Source organism: Falco rusticolus, chromosome 13, assembly GCF_015220075.1.
Source record: "Falco rusticolus isolate bFalRus1 chromosome 13, bFalRus1.pri, whole genome shotgun sequence".
In the NCBI taxonomy this organism is placed as follows: Eukaryota; Metazoa; Chordata; class Aves; order Falconiformes; family Falconidae; genus Falco; species Falco rusticolus.
Window position 1 is genome coordinate 3895210 of NC_051199.1, and position 20776 is coordinate 3915985.

General features: G+C 46.8%; 2 protein-coding genes across 7 annotated transcripts in view; one reads left to right on the plus strand and one right to left on the minus strand.

Annotated features, from left to right (window-relative positions):
• Nucleotides 1-11897, minus strand: part of STAG1 (stromal antigen 1) — a 199687-nt gene extending 187790 nt beyond the window's left edge. For 3 of the 4 annotated variants that reach the window (XM_037406291.1, XM_037406290.1, XM_037406289.1), the window contains exon 1: nt 11688-11897. The gene's annotated coding sequence lies outside the window, so the exon portion shown is untranslated. The remainder of the gene's footprint in view (nt 1-11687) is intronic. The other variant, XM_037406292.1, reaches the window with a different exon arrangement.
• Nucleotides 11898-12100: 203 nt separating this feature from the next.
• SLC35G2 (solute carrier family 35 member G2) lies at nt 12101-20658 on the plus strand. 3 transcript variants are annotated; one of them, XM_037406305.1, is made up of 3 exons: nt 12101-12385; nt 17527-17596; nt 18845-20658. In XM_037406305.1, exon 3 carries the CDS (start codon nt 18867-18869, stop codon nt 20100-20102), a length of 1236 nt encoding a protein of 411 aa, XP_037262202.1. In that variant the 5' UTR covers nt 12101-12385; nt 17527-17596; nt 18845-18866; the 3' UTR covers nt 20103-20658. The 3 variants fall into 3 exon arrangements, with proteins under 3 accessions (XP_037262202.1, XP_037262203.1, XP_037262201.1); XM_037406306.1 differs by lacking the exon at nt 12101-12385 and adding an exon at nt 12409-17147; XM_037406304.1 differs by lacking the exon at nt 12101-12385 and having other exon boundaries at nt 12409-17596.
• Nucleotides 20659-20776: the final 118 nt, after the last annotated feature.

Consider the following 20776-nt stretch of genomic DNA (forward strand, 5'->3'; position numbering starts at 1 on the left):
AGCTGCATCAGAAGACAAGAAAACAGGATTTATGAGGAAACACTGGGACACTCAAATACTCAGACACAGCTTGTGTTAGATAAGAGATCAAGGGGAAAAAAATGATAGTTCAAATGCACCCTGGTACATCAAAAATAGCTGGACATGACCAAACAAAAGTCAAAGTTTACTGCAAAATGTGGAGGTTAAACATTAGGGAAAAAAAAAACCCAAACAAACAAAACAAGTAGCAAGAATATAAAGCACAGGAATAAGCTCCTTAAGAAACACAGTGGAATTTCCAGCAATTAAGAGATTAGACAGGCATCTGTCTAGAATATTGTAAATGATCTTCCCCCAAAACAGAGAAAGGGATTAACTCAAGGTGTCTCTCCATTCTTTTTTGTTCAGTATTCTTCCAAGACAAAGTAACCAGGCAGAACCACAAAAGTAAAAGTAAATAAATAACCATTCTAGTACAAGTCCATTGTTACAACAAAACATGAGATTGGATAGAGATCTCCGAACACTACAGTTTTAATACCTCTTAGTGGCTGTAAAAGCAGCATGAATTTGGATTTAGAGTTATGTCGCTAGGGATTCCAGCAATGCACACACACACCAAAAAAAAAAATCAGTGAAATTTTTCAAATAAAACAATTGGATATAAACACACTTTAATAGTCTCCCCAGTAGCAGTTCTTTCATTAAATAAAGCTTCAACGGTAAAAATCTTTATAGCATCTAATCTCACAATATGGCACATCTCAGTTAGAGGATGAAGACATCTAAGCACTAGACTTCACAATTTTTCAGAAATAAACTACTGTCTCTAAAGGAAAAGAATTACAGGACAAAATAATAGCATGTTTCTGCTTGAAAGCCAGGCATAGAAGACTGCAAAGCAAATGCTACATGACACTATTAACCACTTGAATATTTTGGATAGCGGTCTTCAAGAAAACACACTGCAAGGTTAAGTCTGTGTTGGTAATATGGGAAAATTCTTAGGAGCTGGAGTGCAAGGAAAAAAAGATTGTAAGGAACAGAATATGGAAGGGGCAGGCAGTCTATTCTTCTCACCACATATGATCAGGATATTTAGAATTAAGGAGAAAAAAATGGTATTAGAGCCACTGGGTTTCACTAGTGAAAGCACTGATAAGCATGCAACAAACAAAGTCACCAACTGGCCCCCCAACAAAGTAACCTTCCACTTGGGTACCGCAGAAAAATTGAGGCATTCTGTACAGGGACACTTTTGCTCACCTTCATAATGCACTCTGAAGCACTAATGATTCTAATCTCGACATCGGTGTTAGCTTTTGGCAAGGTTAAAAGCAGTTTACATTGTTCTTTTACTTCATATTCCATGACGACATTTTAAACTGCCCAAGCACAAAAATGTTGTTACATCTTGCTAGTTTTACTAATTTCCCCATGCTGGTGTCTGTTTGAGTTGCTCTGGAAGATCTCAGCCAAAACAAATGTTCTCTCCTAAACAAAGTCAGGGAAACATTTGTTCATTATTTGAATTCTCAGTAACTTGCATGCTTTGGGTGAATATAGCACAAAAGATACCAGTTGGTAAGATCTGCCTTTTAGCAACTGAATGAAAACAGAGAAAGGATTTGAATCCCAGTTTTCAAACCTCGGAAGTAATGCTTAAGATAGTCTGGTGTTCAGGGAATGACTTGGGTTTACAGGTAACAGACTGACGTCTATCACCTGCCCTTCCCAACAAAGTTGGAAGGATACAGCATAGGTTACTCTCAATGCGCCAGATGCAATCTGGTCCTTACGCAACACCTGCACAATAATGAAATCTGCTAAGTGCAGATCCACATCAGAAAAACATATCTTGTAGCCCCTACCAAGCTACTATTTACTACTTTGCAGACACTTACGAACTGGACAAGCTCCATGGATTTTTTAATTTTATTTTATTTTTCAGTACCAACTTGGAGGTATCTCATTAAAGCCACAGAACAGGTCAACTGCAGGTCTTCACCCTAAAGTGGGTAAAGTCAGCAGGAGTTTTCTAAAGATTTCAGTGGGAAAAACACCCCTGCATTTACTACAGAAAAAAAAAATCCTGAATTTCATATTCAATAATTGATTTGAATAATTTTTGTTGGAACAAAAAAAAAATTATCTGCACCTAAATCAATCTGCACCTAAAAATCAAATACGAGAATTTCCAGTCTGAATGGTTTGTTTGTCAGAGGCATGCATTATTTGAAGCAAGATGTGAATAACTGCCTAAGAATACCCATCTCAACCACAGGCATCCTCATCTGAGCCATCTATAACAATGCAATAACCAAAGTTCCCCCTTAGGATTAAAAAAATCCCCAGCAACTAAGTCCCTAATTGCCTAAACTTACAGCTAAGGAAAAAATACAAACAACACTCTTCTGTGTCTTAAAGTTTTGGTCTTTGTTGCTGTTAAAAAGGGAAGTCTGGTGAACGTAAGACAACATTCAGATCATTTCTAACCTATCAACATGCCCTTCCCTTTCTTCACCACAGCTTTTTGTCTTCTCAACTTAGGCCTCCATTTCAGGGAACTCTGACGGTAATATCAGATGCAGGAGCTCACAGGATGAACATGACAGTTCTTAAACTAACCCGAGAGATCCATTCTTTTGAATCATCTCTGAAAAGAGTCTGACATCCAGTGAATATTAGCAATAGCTTGACCAGAGATTAAAAAGCTAGGGGGGGTTATTATTTTTTTTTTTTTAATAAAACATGCTACTTCAAAGAAGAGCAGGGAGCTGCAGGAGCTGTAGTTACTTTGGATGATACTTTCTCTGCTAGCTGCCACCAGCACATGATGGGAAGTCTCATTCACACACCCCTATCACCTCATTTGGTCCAAAGGGAGCTCACCCTGCAATTATTTCTTCTAGCAAGCTGCAAGCCAATGTTTTTGTACATTCCCATGTACTTCAATTAGTATTCGTTCCATCATAGCTTAGTTCCATAACTTTTCCCCGTGTCACATTTGTCTCTGCCAGTAATAGTGAACCTGCACGTATGCTCAGGATTCAAACAGTATAAATAAATCTAATAGCATTTATGATGGTGCTGTGTCTTGTAGGCAAAGAGATCAGGATTGGGGAACTACAAATCAGCACCAGTTGCTCCGCATGCTGAAGGCCTTTTGTGACTACCGTCACAGACACGCATTATCTTTTGACATAAGCCTGAATGCAAACATGAGTTACAAAGGATCAACACGTTGCCTTCAGGATAGAGGCAGATACAACAGTTAAACTCCAGATGTGGGTGTTATCAAAGCATGACTTTAGGTCAAGGAAGTTGTTTGAGGGAGAGACAAAAAAGGAGCTAACTGCCAAAAATGTATGGGCAAGTAAGACATGGAAGGGATATTCTTAGCTGTGTATTTCACAATAAAATGAACTGCATCAGTGACATATCCTAGTAATACCTCAGAATTTACTACCAAAAACACTGGTTGTATATCCTGGCACTCCATGGAGAGAGACTCCCAAGTTCTGCGCAAATGCTATGGATGACACCGGTGAAGGACAACGCTCTTGCAAAAGGCCTGGTGCTCCTCACAGATGAAGTCCTGGCAGAAAACTCTAAGAAAATATTCTGAAGGATTTGAAAAGTTTTAAGTTTCAGCAGTCTCATAACAATGCATTTGCCTAGGAAAACAAAACATCCGAAAATGATGGCAACTACAACTGACGGCAGCTACAACTGATGATTCCTCCCCCTGCCCCCCAAACTTCGCTTCCCTTGACTCTTACTCCTCACTAAGGCCCTCGTCTTTTCCCTCTCCACTTTCTACCTGGACACCAACAAGCTCTAAATCAACAAACAGTAATGAGAAATCAGAAGAGTAAGGCATACCAATGGAAAAAAGTTTGGTTTAGCAGCTTTTAATGGCAATGCCATTAACAAACATTTCAACTCAAAGACAAGAAATTCACATTTCAATAGCCACCTCAGGCAGTGAGAATTCACACACAAACCCATGCACCAGTGCTTCCAGTCTCTAACACTGGTGCTCCATAGTTACATCAACAGAAACATCTAACAACTTCCCTTTGCAAAGCAAAGCAGCTCCTCTGTTTCTTTTGAGGAGAAACCTAGTTGTAACAGTTAGATACTGAAGCACACCAAGAAAAAAAAATGCAAAAAGCGGAGCATTTAATTTCCATTCCTTTTCTGACAGTGCCAGTAGCATAGGTTATACCTGAAATTTCACTGACCCCATTGCCAGTGTTCTCCTGCTTGCTTTAACAGTGCGGCAGAGTGCGGAGACCTTCAAGCCGCAGGACAGGCTGTACAGAACAGTCTCCCTCCTTTGCTTCACTCCAACGGCTCCACTCGTTACACTCCAGCTTTGGGGATATTTGATAGGACCCAACTGCAAGTTCTCACTGTCATCCCACCTACCGTCCTCTCTTCCACCTCAGCAAATGGACAGCACTGCCATAATTTAGATCGGCTATTTTTAATGAAATAATACAATATTCCACATGCCTCTTCCTCTTCAGGTTCTGAACGCATCCAGTGTCTTGCACAATAGCATAATAATTTGTATTCAAAGATTCTCTAATTTTGAAATGTGAATTAAATTTCATCTCTGTCTTATCGCGTTGGCAGAGAAAACTGTTCCAAACAGAGCTCACAGAAATAAAATATATTAGAGGGGAAAAAAATCACACGTGTCACTAGGGAAAGACAAGAGATATGTACAAACCCACAAAAATTATGCCACTTCTGACCCACTATGCTGACCCTTTTTAGAGAGATAAGAAAGGACACATTATAGGTGAATTTTATTTGATTTATGTAAATACAAGTAGAATAATCAGCTAGGGCTAAAATAAAGAGAGCCTCAAAGAGCTGAAGAAGAACACCGGAACTGTGGAATAGAATGAGATGGAGAATAAACAAACCACGATCTGTAACTAAAAGGGCAGAGTACCTGAAATGTCACAGTCTTTCAGCAAAGTCCTTCAAAAGGCTTGGTAGCTATCCTTACCGTTTTAATTCTCTATCTTCACTCACACTTTCATTCTCACGAGCATTATGTATGGCAGAACACAAATGTTACAGATAGCTGAGCGCAGCTGGGATGCAGTCAAAGGAAGGCAGACCCTTGAACTTCAGTTCTGTAAGCAAAGGTGATCTCTGCAGTGGTGACTTGCACTCCCCGTACTGTATCATTTGTTGTATGGTATCACTGCAACCGTGTTTTGTCTGGGGCTTTTTTAAGCTCGGTACCCAACAGAAGCAGGCATACACAACTGTATTCTGCATGCATATCCTTCTCCTCTCCTTTTCTCCAGTTCCCACTACCAATAACTGTCAGCCCCTGGACAGTTTCCACTGAGCTCAGGAAAACTGAGATCCCAAAATATTTAAGTTCCTCTACATTTTTAAAAAATATTAATTTCTTAGAAGAGAGAGTCTTAATTCCTTTCCACCAACCAGCGTCCTAATAAAGCAAAGCTACAGGAAAAACAAAATTGTTAGATGCCAAATCTAGCATATGAGTGAATCAAAAGAAAACAGCCTTCAAAAAAATTCTACTGCTTGAAGCAGTGCTTACTCTTGAGCACAACCTCTAATCATGTTTACTCTCTCACCTAACACTTTGTGATGCTACAGTCTAGCAAGCCTAACTTCGCAGAAACTATTCTAGAAGACAGATCCATAAACAGCTAGCTAAATAGATGACAGCATTTAGACAAGGCAATCAACCCCACTCTTGTACAGGGAAGTCAAGTTCCACAAACCTACAGGAGCTCTCTAGAAGACCTCCCTTACCCACCTACTGATGGGCTCTTACTTAATAAAGCCTGCTTTAATTTCCAAGAGACATTTAATGAGATTGCTTACAAAAGGCTCTTAAAGAAATTGAGCTGCCTTGGCAATAAAAGGCCTTGCATGGATAGGTTATCTGGTTAAAAGAGAGGAAACAAAGAGCAAAACAAATGGTCATTTCTGACAACAGAGTAAGGCCACCAGCGAAGTCCCACAGGAGTATGAGCTGGAGCCCAAATTGTTTGAGATGTTCCTACATCTGGAAAAGGAGGTGAATGCTAACAACCTGCTGATGATACCAAGTTATTTGTGGTAAGGCAGACAGGACCAGCCACAAAGAACAGAAGAACACACATGGGCTATGGACAGGAAAGCTGGCAGGGGGAATTCAGTAAAGGTAAGAGTGTTACCAGCAGGAATCCCAACTTTACACACCCAGTGATGGGCTCTGCCGCTGAACATGGCCACTCAAGGCGAGCATACACAGCTGAGTCAGTCAGAATCTCCCACCTGAAGAAGCAAGGGTCTCAATCTCCAGAACCATTTTCCCCAAAAAATATTCTTGCCACTGACCTTGCATCACCTTACTCTGATAGCCTGATTCAATTCATTCACCTGGCAGAAAAACACCCCTCCCAAGCAGGTGGTTTTTGCCAGGTAGGGAATTCAACTAGCTCAAGGAAAGGTCAAGCCCACAGCAGCACTAGCACAAAGGAAAAGGAGGAACTGTGCAGCTGTGGAGAAAGAGATTGCGCTCTCAGCTGTGGCAGGCTGGCAGATCAGCTCAACCATCTTGTGCAATTCCACTGGCAGGAACAAGCTCTTATGGTCCTAGTGAACAGAGCTGAGAAAATAACAATGCAAAACTGGCATATTTATCACCCTTCTAAGATGGCATTTGTTACCCATTCACAAATGAAGTTTTATTTTCTGCTTACAAACACCAACACATTGGTATCTTCCTGGCCCTTGGGGATTCTAACCCTAAAATGGAGAGAGAAACCCTCATGTGGGGGAGAGCAAACAGATTCTCAGCTTGTCATTTGATTTTTGTTTCAATAAACACCAACGCTAGTATACATATAAAAAAATGCATCCAAAATGAATTGGTTTGATTTTTCTTATTTTATTGTAGAAAAATATTTGACATTTAGAAACATTTCTGACACACAGGTCTATTCCTATGTAACTCTACAAAGAAATACTATTCTCCTATGAACTGAACAATCTGCCAACATTGTTCTCACTCAGCTAAGCTGCTGATACAAGTCTGCTATACAGAGAGTTACAGAATATAGACTCCTTAGATTTATTTGTAGAATAAATAGCACATATTCTGCTGTAACCCCGCACAGCAAGGAACACAGTTGGCTGGATGTTGCCCCTTGCTGCTTTCTAGTAAAACATTACTTTCAGGAACCACCTGAAAAAACTTGCCTTTCAGTTGAGGGAGGACAGGCTTAAGAATTTAACCTCTTGCTCTTAATTCTGCAATACATGATTAAGGACTGTGTGACTGGAACTCAGAATACTCTCCCACATCAAGCTCTCGTGTCTAGTAACACTGGGAACTGTGGCCATGAGGCCTGTCCCACCAAATGATGTTGTGCAACCAATGCCTATTTGCATGTGTTAAGACTGGGACTACAAATCCACCCTGCGCAGAACTAGCATCATAATCTGGGAACAAGCATATGGTAGCCTGTGGCTAGCCAGCCGCGGTCTCCATCTTTAGGTACACAGAGAGCAGCACGTATTAAAGTCGGGTGCCTGAAAGGATGAAAAACCTTGTATTTGCACCATTTGTACGAAATACAGAATTACCAGTATTATAAATGGGCATTTTCTTCCAAAATAAGGTGGTCTTGAGATTGCATAAGCAGAATTACCAAATTTATCAAGTTTCCATCTAACCTACAGTTCAAAACAGGATACACTGATACCGTTTGGGTTCAGTAAAGGTACCCTGAAGAATCTGTTGTCCAAGACACCCTGCTTTCTCAAGCATACTGCTACTATTAAAAACCATTTTCCAAAATACTCAAATGCCTGCAGAGATGCAAATGAGGAAACGCTGCAAAACTATCAAACCCAGAAGCATAATTCTTTCTAACATTAGTGAAGGGACCCGAGTTACTGGGTATTCTCTCACAAATGATACACAGAAATTGCCAAGTGGTGAAATCATTACCTACATTCAGATGTTCAATAGGACACGTCAGAAATCAGCAAGTAGCTACAAGATCAGAACTAAAGAGAAGATTCCCTCTTCAGCTCTTTCAGCCAGCTGAAAGTGGTGTTTACCTTAAAAAAAAAAATTAACATGGACCTTCCCAAAACAACACTTGTTTTTGGAAGCATACTTTCAGACTGAAAAGTTACAACAGAGGGTCGCAATAACATTCTCTCAACGCCTTATTTCCTAGAGGAACAAAGAAATAAGTCTTTTGTATTCCGATCACATATTCCACACCCAAACCCAACAAAGTTAAAGCAGTTTGGAAAAGCAAAATGCTGCTGCTAAGAATAAAGCATATCCCCAGATGTCCTGGATAGAAACAACAAAGCAATTATCTCCTGGTGAACACAAACTTTGTAGGATTTCTCTTTTCCAAGAAAGAAAACCAACTCTACTCCTTTCTATTTTTAGCCAAATGAGCAAACACACTTGTGGCACTGCAAGCAAAAGGAGACAGAAATCGGCAATAGTAGAGTTTCAGAGCTCCACGTGATGAGATTTGAGTGACTGCAATAAACTCCCAAAACTTAAAAAAAAACCAAAAAAACCCCACGATCTAACAGATTTTGGTTAGCATTTTAAGTCCTGAGGCCAGTACATCAGACTTAGATAAGGCGCTTCCTTATCCTGGCACTGGGCTTCAGCATCAGCTTCTGGTTTTGACTCCAAGCATCAAAAGCCAGAGCCTCACCCAAAGACTTGGGCACTTCAAGGTGCAGAATGGGGAGAGCCAGATCTCCGAGAGGCAGACCACCCATTGAATAGTGCTGCATCCAAACTTAGCCTCTCACATTCCTGCATAACTTAAGCAGACAAGATGACAAGTTTGCTGCTTTCATTGTGTCTTGTTAACTACAGAGCTAGCACTTCCAAACTTTCAGCAGGATGTTTGAGTCTTTTGTGCACCTGACCAGAAAGCAATTTACGTTGTAACAAATGTTACAGTAAAGATATGTTCTTATCCCAGTAAAACTATTTTCTTAGAAAGTCATCACAATTAAGCATCTCTCTCCCACTGCCATCCTTACACTTCTATGGGCTCACTTGCCTAGTTAAATGATATTTAAAATACCAGTATTTGGCCACATAAGGGCCAGTCTTTGCAACAATGGGAAAGAACAGAGAGAATCCAAAGTCACCAGTGCAAACCTGAAGTACATGCTCTTCTTTAGGAAAGGGTTCTTTCAAACAAAAAATGTTCACTTGTTGCGTTTCTAAACATCCTGAACAACTCATTTTGTCAGTGCACCCAGACATTTGATGTTCATAAAACTTCTCAACCACCAAAAGATGCACGGCAGTTTCAGCAGATGTCACACAAAACTCTGCACGACAGGAAGGGCAGGCTATGGACAGGGACAGTAGCCAAACAGCTTGGAGACCCCACTCACAGAGCTCTAACACCAGGGTTTCAGCTGCCCTCCCAGCTTCTGTCCATGGCATACTGTGTGTGAATGTTCGGCCATAGATGCTGCCTTTCACAGTGAACTCACCAACTTCAGCACGTTTGTAAAACCTTAGGAAGCAGGAGAGGCAGGGAGCTGCCAACTGCCACGTGCTCCAGTCGTTACACACAGGGGCTGCGGAAGAGCTGCTTGGAACCTCCAGAACCAGCACTAACTGTTCGTTCAGCTTCAGACAAGTACCATTTTCCACTACGCACTCCAACTGCTATAAACCCCCAAGTGTGTCCGTCAGCAGCAGCAAGCAAGAATTCCAACTGAACACTCTGTGTTGAGCAGCCAGTAAAAATTACATCCTCTCGGATTAATCATAACCCTGGAGGAGTCAGCCCCTCCGCTCCCGCTCAGCAGGAAATCCTGCTGCATCATGGCTTGGCTAGCCATTTCAAACACCTCTGCACCCCACTACATGGACTTTCCTCAGGCTGGCCACCAAAAATTCATCTCAGTGGAGTCACAAAGAAAACAAACAGACAGATTGGCCTCTAGTTGGGTAAAAGAAATAACTTCTTCCCATGGTTTTGACAGACAGCCTACATACTGCCTTGGGGCCCAGTGATTTCTTCACAAGTTATACCATAGAGACACTCATCAAATGACCTTGCTATCTACAGATGAAGAAAAAAAACCCTCACTAGGCAAAGTAAAACTGCTTTGGATCCAGAAAATCTGGACTACTCCTTCTCCCATACCACCCCTATCTCCAGGGTAATAATGTGGAAAAGTTAAACGAGTCTTAAGGTGTCTAAATGCAGGCATTAATGTCATCCACCACACCAGACACATGACACAATTTAAGAAGAGTTGCGTTACCGGTGCAATCTGGAGAAGGCTTTCTGCTCCTCAACGACTTAATAAACCCTGTTACTAGCCTTAACTCTACAGAGCTACAAGAACCTCAAAATCGTGCGGAACACAACCAAAATAATCAATATTTATAAAGCCGCTCAATTTAGTTTAATTAAACTCACACTGTCTCACCGGAAACTAAGTTTTTTGACGCCGATATGGGCAGCCACATGCCCGCAGGTTGCCCCACAGGTGCCAGCGCTGCTCCTACGGCCGGGCCAGGGCTCGCCCGGTGCCCACCACTCGCCACCAAGCCGCCAGCACCCACGGCACAAGCCTTCCTCCTGCCACCAGAATCCTCGCCATTTTTTTTGGTGGGGTTTTTTTTTTCGGTTTGGTTGGGTTCTGCTGTCCAACAGCTCAGGACCCCGACCCGGTGTCCCTCCTCCCAGTACGGCCGGAGGGCACCACCGACGCTCGGCTTCTCCCCGCCCGGAACCACCAAGCAGCCCGCCCCGCCGGCCCCCCGGGCTAGGGCACGGGCACGCTGCTTTGCCCACCCCGGGGGCGGGGGGAACCCCACGGCGACACGGCACGGGGCTGTCCCCCCCTCGCCAGCCCAGGGGCGGCCGCTCGCCCCCAGGCCCGGCAGCCCGCCCGCCCCGCCGCGACCCCCGCGCCAACAACCGGGGGAGCAGCGGCGGGGCGGGGGCCCCAGCTCCCCCCCCCACACCCCGCCAGTGTGTGACCCCCCCGGGCCCGCCTGTCCCCTCCCTGGACGCCAGCCAGGCGCCGGCGGGGCGCTGGGGCGCCCGGGCCCTCCCGCCGCCCTCCCCCGGGCCGGGCCCAGGCGGCGAAGCGGGCCGCGCCGAGCCGAACCGGCTCCCGCAACTTTCCCTCCCCGCGGCCACGGCACCAACTCCGCCGCCGCCGCCCAGCCCGGCCGGGGCCGCCGCCACCCCCGTGCCCCGCGCGGCGGAAGCGCCACCCCCGCTCCGCCCGAGCATCCCCCGCCGCCGCCGCCCGGGCCGCCCCCGCCCCCGCGGCACTGGGCCGCGCAGCGGGAGCGTCGCCGCCGCCCGGAGCGGGGCGCAGGCCCGGCAGCGGGAGAGGCCGCCGAGCTCGGCCCGGCGCCCCCGGCAGCCCCGGCGGGGACAATGAGATGGCGGCGAAGAGCGCCGCGCCCGGGGGACCCGTTGCTCCGGCAGGAGCCGCCCCGCCCCGCGCCGCCTCCTCTTCCCTCCCCTCCCCTTCTCCTCTCTCCTCGCACGGGCAGCGCCCGCTCCCGGCCCGGCCGCCGCGGAGACCGAGCGAGCGAGCGGCCCCGGCCCGCTGCCCCCGCCCCTCGCGCCTCCATCTTGGATCGGCGCCTCAGCGCCCTCCCTCCCCCGCGCCCCGCTCACCTCGGGCCGCGCCGCGCCGGGCCGGGCGGCACCCCGGGAGCCTGCGGAGCGGCTGGCGCGCGGGGTCCGGGCGGGTGCGGGCCGGGGCCGGGGCGGCGGCGCTGGCGGGGGCCGCGCTCACCGGAGCCGCAATCCTAAACCGCCATCTGGCGGCATTTCCGACCCGCCAATGGCGCAGCCGCCGCCGCGCGCCGGACCCCCAGCGCCCCCTGGCGCCCGCGCGCCGCCACTGCCCGCCCGCCGCCGCCGCCGCGCGGGGAGGGGGGGGGGAGCGGGGGCGCCGCGGGTCGGGGCGGCACGCGGGCGCCGCAAACGTCTTTCGCGCGAAAACGCCGCGCATGCGCCCCGCCGCCGGGTGCCCGCGCGCGGCGGCGGGGCGGAAGGCGGCCGGGAGCGGCGCCGCTGAGGGGGCGGGGCGCGGCCGGGGTGACAGGAAACCGGCGGAGCCCAGGCGGGCGGCTGTCGCGACAGAGCGGGGGCGGGGCGGGGCCGGGGAGGTGGCGCCGGTCTCCGTGAGGCGGCGGGGGCGCGGCCCCGGGGCGGGCCCGGGTGCCGGAGGGGCGGCCTGTCCCCGGCGGCCCGCGGCGATGAGGCCCCTGGGCTGAGGGGGGCGGCGGCCCCCGGCAGGGGAGAGGCGGGAGCGGCCGCCGAGGGCGCGGCGGGCCGAGGCGGCGGCGCCGGGCGGGTGTTCGGTACCGGTAAGTGCTCGGGAACAGGAGCGGGCGGGCGTCGCGCCGCGGGGGCCGCGGAGGTGGCGGCCGGGAAGCGCCCGGTGGGGCCGGGGCCGCCGCTCGCTGTTGGGCGCACTGGAACCCCGGTGAGCCCGCGCCCGCCGCTCCAGGGGCGCCGCCGCCTGCCCGCGCTCCCGGTGCAGCCCGAGCGGCGCCCCCAGCCCTGCTGCCCGCCGGCCTTCCTGCGGCTTGCCGGAGGAAGAGGCACGGTAGTCAGCAAAACGTCTCCGGTCTCAGCCTGCCGTCTGGCCCGGGAAACCCGGAGGTGCCACCTTGTGCTCTCGTTTCAGCCGGTTGTCACGTACCGTTTAAGACCTCGCTTAAATCTAGCCAAGCTCTGTTCGTGGGCTGTAGGAGACTGTACATAAAGTGTGGACGTGTTCTCCGTGCGTGCTTACCCCCGTGCCTGGATGTGCGGGGTTTGTCCACACCAGGGGGGTCGGGGTGGAAGTTTGCAGACGAGGTGGCTCCTGTTCCAGATTCACTCAATGCCAGCGTTGCAGCTGCAGAGGTCGTAGTTGCAACAGGCAACGGCCACGAATGCAGAAATCGGGGCAGAGTGTTTTCTCATAGAACCGAACACGCTTGGAGCCCTTATATAGCAAGAGAATAGGCTATTGAGAGCAAGAGAAATGGAAGGTGTCGCATATAACCCCACTGAAGTCACATGTGGCAGCTTCAGCGAGCTAGCACGAATACAGATTGGGTTTGGGCAGCAAAATATTATCAGAAGTGTACTGATAATTCCTGGGGCTTAAGGGTAGGGTTTATATTTTAACTCTGTGAAGGGTGTACTGGCTCTTCCCCGAGGCAGTGCTGTTGGAGATGGCTCGTTTGAAGACACGAGATACTGGTTTGTTGGTTTGCGTGTAACATTCACTCTTGTGCTTAAGTACTAAAAACTTTCGTATAATTGCTCTTTCATTTTCTTAAATACCTTCTGTTATTCATTGCATTTTAATAAAGACTTGAGTTTCTTTGCATATATTTTCAATAAAATTGATTTATATGCTTAGACCATCTGCCTAAAAAAGATAAAGGTATTCTGATTTTCCAGCGAGCACCTTATCAAACAGTTTAAAAGCGTAGCAGCAATGTACTGTTTCAGTGATACCCACATTAACTGCCTGTGCACCTTATGTTGCCTTTTCTTCCTTCTCATTGCGTTCACGTTGTGTTACCCTAGTCAAGTCATCACATGAGTGTAGATCCCTTGGCATGTGCCTTTGCCTGGACTATCAAGCACCAAAGAATCTCCGGCAAGGTAAAGGTGGTCTTAATGGAGAGGGTGCTGAAACAGGAATTCAGGAGTTTTTTTCCTGCACCTGATAATCAAAATCAAAATTTGCATTGTGAGAAGTCGGTGCACGCAAGTTCTTGGTGGAGGTGGCACAAGTTCAGTCAGTTACATGGGTTTGTAGGGATGGAGTGGATCTTTCATACGTACAGTATTCAAGGGAAACTGTTAGTCTGTAGTTATCCTATAGAGGTTGCTTACAGCCCTCTGGAAATCTCAGTTGTGGAGATTCAGGTTTTTTCCCACAGAAGAGGCAAAGGAACGTCCCTGCGAGGACTGCCTTTCAAGAGCGCAGGGATAGCCATTTTCTTGTTTTCGACTTTGTAAGGACCGCAGTTGCCATGTCTGCAAATCTTTTGTAATGATATTTCAGGTTTTGACCGATCTGGCAGAAGATGAGGCTGTCGTTCTGTGGGTTTATTGGAAATTTGCGGTTCGAATCTCCAGTCAGGCTTCAAAGCCTTAATTCCTTCAGGCACGGCAAGGAGGGGAGCTCAGCCTCCCACCCCCAGGAGCTGAGTGGCACCTCTACCTGGCCAATCAGCTGCTGTGTAGTGATTGGGGGCGGGGAGGGGGGCGGCAGTGTTTGCGGGTTTTTCTTTTAAAAGAAGTCACAGTGTGTAGTTACTAATGATTTGTGACGTTTATTGAATCCATTGTGATTATTTGTTCACCCATGGGAAAACCGGGTTCACACTTTGGCAGTCAGTGAGTTCCATGAGCCAGTAATTTAAATGGGTGTCCCAGGCTGTCGTTTGAATTGGGAATGTTTTTTGTGATATAACATGAGAATTTTGCATAGTGCTTAACCTTGTCTTAAACTCGATTCAAAATCAAATTTTGCTTTTCATAGAAAACTCAAAGCATTTTATGTTTCCAGATATGAAGAAAAATAAAAACTTCATGCGAACTCCACAAAAGGCTCTAGCAGAAAGAGAAGTAGTTTTTCTGCACAGGCTGTGCTGGTTTCCGTTTATTTTAAATTTGCATCTGGGCAAACAATGGATTTGGGATATGCGCTAATCTCAGTCTCCACTGAAATTCTCACTGGTTAAGAAAAGCAAGGTCACCAAAGAGTACAAATAAATCTACTATGTGAGAGTTGGAGTAACATTTGTCAATATACTCAATGTTTAGTAGAGAAAATTAGATTTTGGCTTAAGCAACTCCCGTTATTTTTTGTCCTTTATTACTTCTCATCTCCTGCCTTTCTCATGTCTGATGTGTTTGACCTTCTTTCCAGACCTTCCAACTGTGAGCATTCTTAGTGCTGAAGAATACTGGAGGGAATACAGCATCTGTACAGGACAGCCATTTTGAGCTACATGCTCATGAGCTGTTGTTTTCCTCCAGAGGGATCTCTGAATGCATTACACAGGTCCAGCACTACATTTGCAACTGCATTTTGTCTCTTTTCTATACCCTTTTCAATACTTGTTGGAAGAAAATGTAATCTAAACTCAGGAACCAACAAAGTTACCATCATATGCTAATAGTAAAAAAAATTTGTTGATTTGTTTTCATGAACTCGGCTGCTTCTTAACGAAATGACTGAGTTTATACAGGCTAGATCCACTGTCACGGTAGTAACAATGCCTCGTGCACCTTTTGTCTTCTTTTTCTCCCACTTATTTTACTCCTGTTCCATGTATTGTGCCTTAAATCAAGATGATCTTAGATGTTTTTTAAGATGTGGGGACAGCAAGGCAGGATTGTGAATTTGTACCACAAGGAAAATGCTAGGTGAGAAAAGCTGTGCTTGTGAAAATCCTGCCTTCCTGGAGCCATTCAGTGCATTTTGCATTTGCATATTAAAAGAATCTGAAATTAACAATTTATCTGAAGAAAAAGTGCAAGTAGCAGGTGGGACTGGGGTAGGTTTCTGGTAGGGTGTTTTTAAATGTTTGATGGTTTGTTTGGGCTGCCTGCTAGCACTGCTGATACCCAGCTCTTACCCTCTTTATTTGCTCTCTTTGGCATTTCAGCTGTTTCTTCTCAAGTTTCTTGGAGTATTTAAGCGACATTAATGGGCACTCTGGAATACTCCTCCACCATTTAGCTGCGCACTGGCATCGTTTTGTTTTTTTTCAGCTGAACTCTGCTGAAAATGGGCTGGTGGCAGAAACGGGAACAGGAGTGCTACCCAAGGTCTCCTGCACAGACAAGGTTGTTTCTTGTCCTCAGACCCTCTAACGTCTACCGATCTCAGCTTCAGTGAGGGATCTGGGGGCCGGGCACGTTAGCCTGCCAAAGCAAGAGCAAGGTGGTGCCCCCGGTACCAAGATGGGCAGCATCCTAACCTCCGTGCTTTCTAACTTCATCAAAGTGGGAAGCTAGGTGCGGCTGGGTAGTGAGTCAGATGTGATAAAACTCTCCCAGCAGACTTGTTACTAAGCGGTAACTTAATTTCTTTGTTGCAGCACTGGGGATAGCTCCACCGTAAGTGCTCCAAGAATCTGGCAAACTTGCAAGAGGCTAGATACCATAAAGTTATACATATACATGAGATTTCCTGGAACTCATTAACATATGCAAGTGTCTGGTCCACACTCACAGTTGTCTCTCCTGGTGTCTCTCCTGGTGGTCTCTAAGCGGGCATAGGGATCTTCTATTGCTGCCATTCTTTTGTAACTTTCTTATCTTTATGGTCCTGCGCATCTCTGTAAAGTGAGATTATCCAGGCAGCTCCCTATCTCACAACCATCCAGAGCCTCTCGATCAGCTAACTACCTAGTGCTTATGACAGTTTCCTTGTTCTGGAGGCCTTCTCGTAACCCCCCCACAACCATCCTGGAGCCTCTTTTGTTCAGGTAAATATCTGTGGTGCTTACGACATCTTCCTTGTTCTTGGGCCTTAACCCTTTCACCCCAGGATCCCTCGCTTACTTGTGCAGGACCGAGCTGGGACTCGGTGCCTGCCCCTCTCCCCACCTCCCATTCACTGTGATCCCTGCCAGGATTCACTCTGCCTGCAAGAAGTAGGCTACAGCTTAGCTTGGGTGTAGGGAGGGTGTTCAATAAATACAATAAACTGTGAGGAAAAAGGAAGAATGTCCCATTCTTATGTAAATTATTTTTGTCAGGAGACACAGGGGATGCAGATTATGGATGGACAAAATGCAAAGGCTAAACCTGGCCACTGTATTTTTAAAGTGTTTCTGTGAAGAGCTATTGCACCTACTTTTACATCGCCTTTTGATCTGTGGTCTCCCTGACAAACCACTGCGGTGCTGTTTGGCCTGACTGTCCACTCAGCTGTGGTCTTGCATGTTCAGGACCCGCCTGCTCCCGTGCTGCGGCACTCCTGCAGACAAGGACTGCAGGGCTGTCCCTGCCTGTCCCCTGCTGACACCGCAGAGGCCAAGCTGCTGCTCCTGGGGATGGATGACTGGATGGCAGGTCCCCCTGGGCATCCTCTCCTCCATGGTGCTGGTGAGCACAGCAGGCACAGGGTGGTGAACTTTATCGTTACGAAGCTGTAGGAACCTTATGCTCACCAAACAATTGCTTGTTCTTTGGAATAGTTCCATCAATAATTCTGAGATGGCTGAGGAATGGTTTTAGCAAGATGGCCCTGATTGCTTTCTCTCCTTCTGAAGTTTCTTGGGTTTTGTGGTGGTGTCTTTTCGTAAGCACGGTGGTTGCCAGTTCCCAAGGAGCGTGGCCTCAAGGGCATGCTGTTGCTTCTGAAATTGTCAGCTTTGAAAAACCAGCAGAATGTTTCATGCCTCCCTTGGGTATTACTTTCTGTGCTGGGATGTCTGTAACCTTTCCTGTTTGCTACCTGAGAGCATCTACTGTTTCTGTTTAGGCACCCTGTAAAGATGTAGATGACCAAGAGGTGTCTCCCCTTCTGGCCTGGGATTAAATCTCTGTCGCAGGTAAGATCTGCATGGGTTTATTTGCTGGGGTGAGTAGAAGACAGGGAAGGTCGCATTTCTCCTGCTGCCAGCTCTTTTTGGAAGGGCTTTTTGTGCAGATGGTTGAGGGCGCTGTGAAAACAAAGTAATCTTAATGACATCCCTGTGCCTGAATTAAATAGACCCTCTGCTGTCATGCTGGGCCTGGGGACAGCGATGGCATGCTCAGCGGAGAGCTGGAGGAATTACGGCTGCAGGTGGGCTCCCTGCAGGTGGGCTGCACGTGCTGGGGCCAGCGACGGCCGAGTGGCATTTGTGCCGGGGCCAGCGACGGCCGAGTGGCATTTGTGCCGGCTAAGGCCAGGTGTGCAGAGGGCTTGCTTGCTTGTTTGGAGGGCGATGCCGCCGTTGTGACATGCAGCGCCACAGATGCCGCCGTTGTGACATGCAGCGCCACATGTGTTGCTGCACATGTCACAGCGGTGCACACAGATCATGGGCGCTGCTTTGGTAGCATGAAATGGACCTTCAATCGGAGACAGAAGGGTGGTAGTTTGTTGCTGTGTTTGTTAAATGCCTGCCACAGGAAGGGCTGGTTAGTGGTCCGGATTGTCTAGCTTTTCCCCATTGGAAATAAATTATCTAAAAAATCAGATTTGAAGAACAAATCTGTGGCAAAACCAATCACTGGAAATAACAGGATGTAAAAAGAAGATGTAATTTTTAACATTGTCAAAATACTGTTCAAAAATATGTTGATTACTCATAAGCTGACTACGCTGACTGGCTCAGGGATACTCCTTGTTTCCCTGTGTTGCTGTCAGTCTAGAAACAAGGCGGTCATCTCCTCCAGCCAGATTTCTTCCATAATCTTGCAACATTAGCAAGCAATTAGCAATAAGTGTAATTCATAATTACAGGGTATATACTGTCCAAAAAGCTTAGCAAGAGAACTTTCTCATTAGAGTAAGAATATATGAGAATGCATTATACGTACTATACATAATGAGAATATACATAATTTTCAAAAATTAGTGACTTAAGGTGAAATGCCATGGTTGACTTTTAAGGAGATCCAAATGGCCTGACGATCAAAGGTATTTAGTAGTAACTCTGCAGAAAATTAAAGCAAAACCAAGAACAATCTACTAGTACTTGTACTTGGTTGATAAAAGTAGCTTGTAAACAGTAACAGCATTTACATACTAATGTAAATTCTTGCTATTCATTAAATAAAAATAACAGTGCATCTTCATTTTTTTTCTTAAGACCGGGACATTTCACTGAGGAAATGGATACATCTTCCCAAAAATACCCAGTCAAAAAGCGAGTGAAAATTCATCCTAACACAGTAACCGTGAAATATACTTCTCATTACCCCCAGCCAGGAGAAGAGGGATATGAGGATGTTAATGAAGATACCGGAGGATTTTTGGAGGATAATCCTAAGAAAAGACTACTGAATGATGGGAAGAAGAGAGAAAGGACCTTTTTTGGTACAATAGAGACGAAGCTTCAGCCAGCACAACTGCCAAAACCCGATGAGATCAGGCAGTCCCAGCATTTTCCTGAAGGAAACATACTGCAGTCAAGGAAAACATGGGTAGTCCTTTTTGGATCTGCTGTGGCTCACGGATGTGTGGCTCTAATTACAAGACTAATTTCTGATCGTTCCAAAGTGCCATCCCTAGAGTTAATTTTCATCCGTTCAGTCTTACAGGTGCTGTCCATTACTGTTGTGTGTTACTACCATGAGCCTCCCTTTGGCCCCAAAGGCTACAGACTCCGGCTCTTCTTCTATGGAGTCTGCAACGTTATCTCTATTACCTGTGCTTATACCTCATTCTCTATAGTTCCCCCCAGCAATGGGACCATTATGTGGAGGGCTACCACTACAGTGTTCAGTGCCATTTTGGCTTTTTTAATCATAGATGAAGGAATGGCTTACGTAGACATAATTACTGTAGTTGGCAGTGTGTTTGGTGTTTGTCTGGTCATGATCCCCAACATTGCTAAGGAGGAAAACTCTTTGCTGAGCACCTGGAAGGAAGCTTTTGGCTATACCATGACCGTTATGGCAGGTTTGACCACTGCTCTCTCCATGATAGTCTATAGATCAATCAAAGATAACATCAGCATGTGGACAGCACTGTTCACCTTTAGTTGGACAGGAACGGTGTGGGGCGCATCCACTATGTTCTTACTTCAAGAGCCAATTGTCCCACTGGATGGAGAGACCTGGAGCTATCTCCTTGCCATCTGCCTGTGCTCCACAGCAGCCTTCCTGGGAGTCTACTATGCCCTGAGCAAGTTCCACCCTGCTTTGGTCAGCACCATACAGCACCTGGAGATAGTCATTGCCATGGTCCTGCAGCTTGTTGTGCTGCGGATCTTCCCAGGTGCTTACGATCTTGTTGGGGGAGCCGTTATTTTGGTTAGTGTTTTTTTCCTTGCATGTTATAAACTGTCCTGGAAGAATATAGGAAGGCAAGATTATCAGGAGATTGTGGATTCTTCCATTAAATGAATTGTGTTTTTTCCGTCCAGTTCTGGCTCCGTGACCACGTGAAAGTAACTCCTTTTAACTCTGTTGTGTTCTAGTGTAGTGGCCAGGTCCTCCCTCTACTGTTTAAATTCACAGCTGATGTAGCAGTGTTGGTATTTCCAGACTTCCATGACAGGTGAATTGGTTCTAGTGCATACAACCATGGACATTTTGTCATGTGAGAAAACAGTTTGTCTCCAGCACGTGGGTGCAGAAGCAGAAGCACAGACTGGCCCACAGAAGCGCAGCCTGAGCCATAGGCATGTTCTTCCTCACCTTCCCCAGATAAGGCAATACAGGAATACAGGGACAGAGGGATTCACTAGTGACTCCCATTCCCGTGCGGTGTGGCAGCAGGAAAATGAACAGTAAAACCATTAAAATGGTCAACCAGAGTATTCATTTCCTCTGTAACACTTCTTATGCTTTGGCTGTAATATTCTAAATGAAGTAATGCTTGTATTTCTGTGGTTAAAACGTGCATTTCCTGTGTGTATAAAGAATAAGTCAGTAAAGCTTTTTGTGCTTTGTGGTTAAATTTCTGTCTGAATTGATGCAGGAAGCCCAAACCTCCTATGAGGGCAAGAGAGCCCCCAAAACTGGACCTCTAGTTGTGCCACAGCTGTGAAAGAATGGTCCCCAAGAACTGTAGGGTC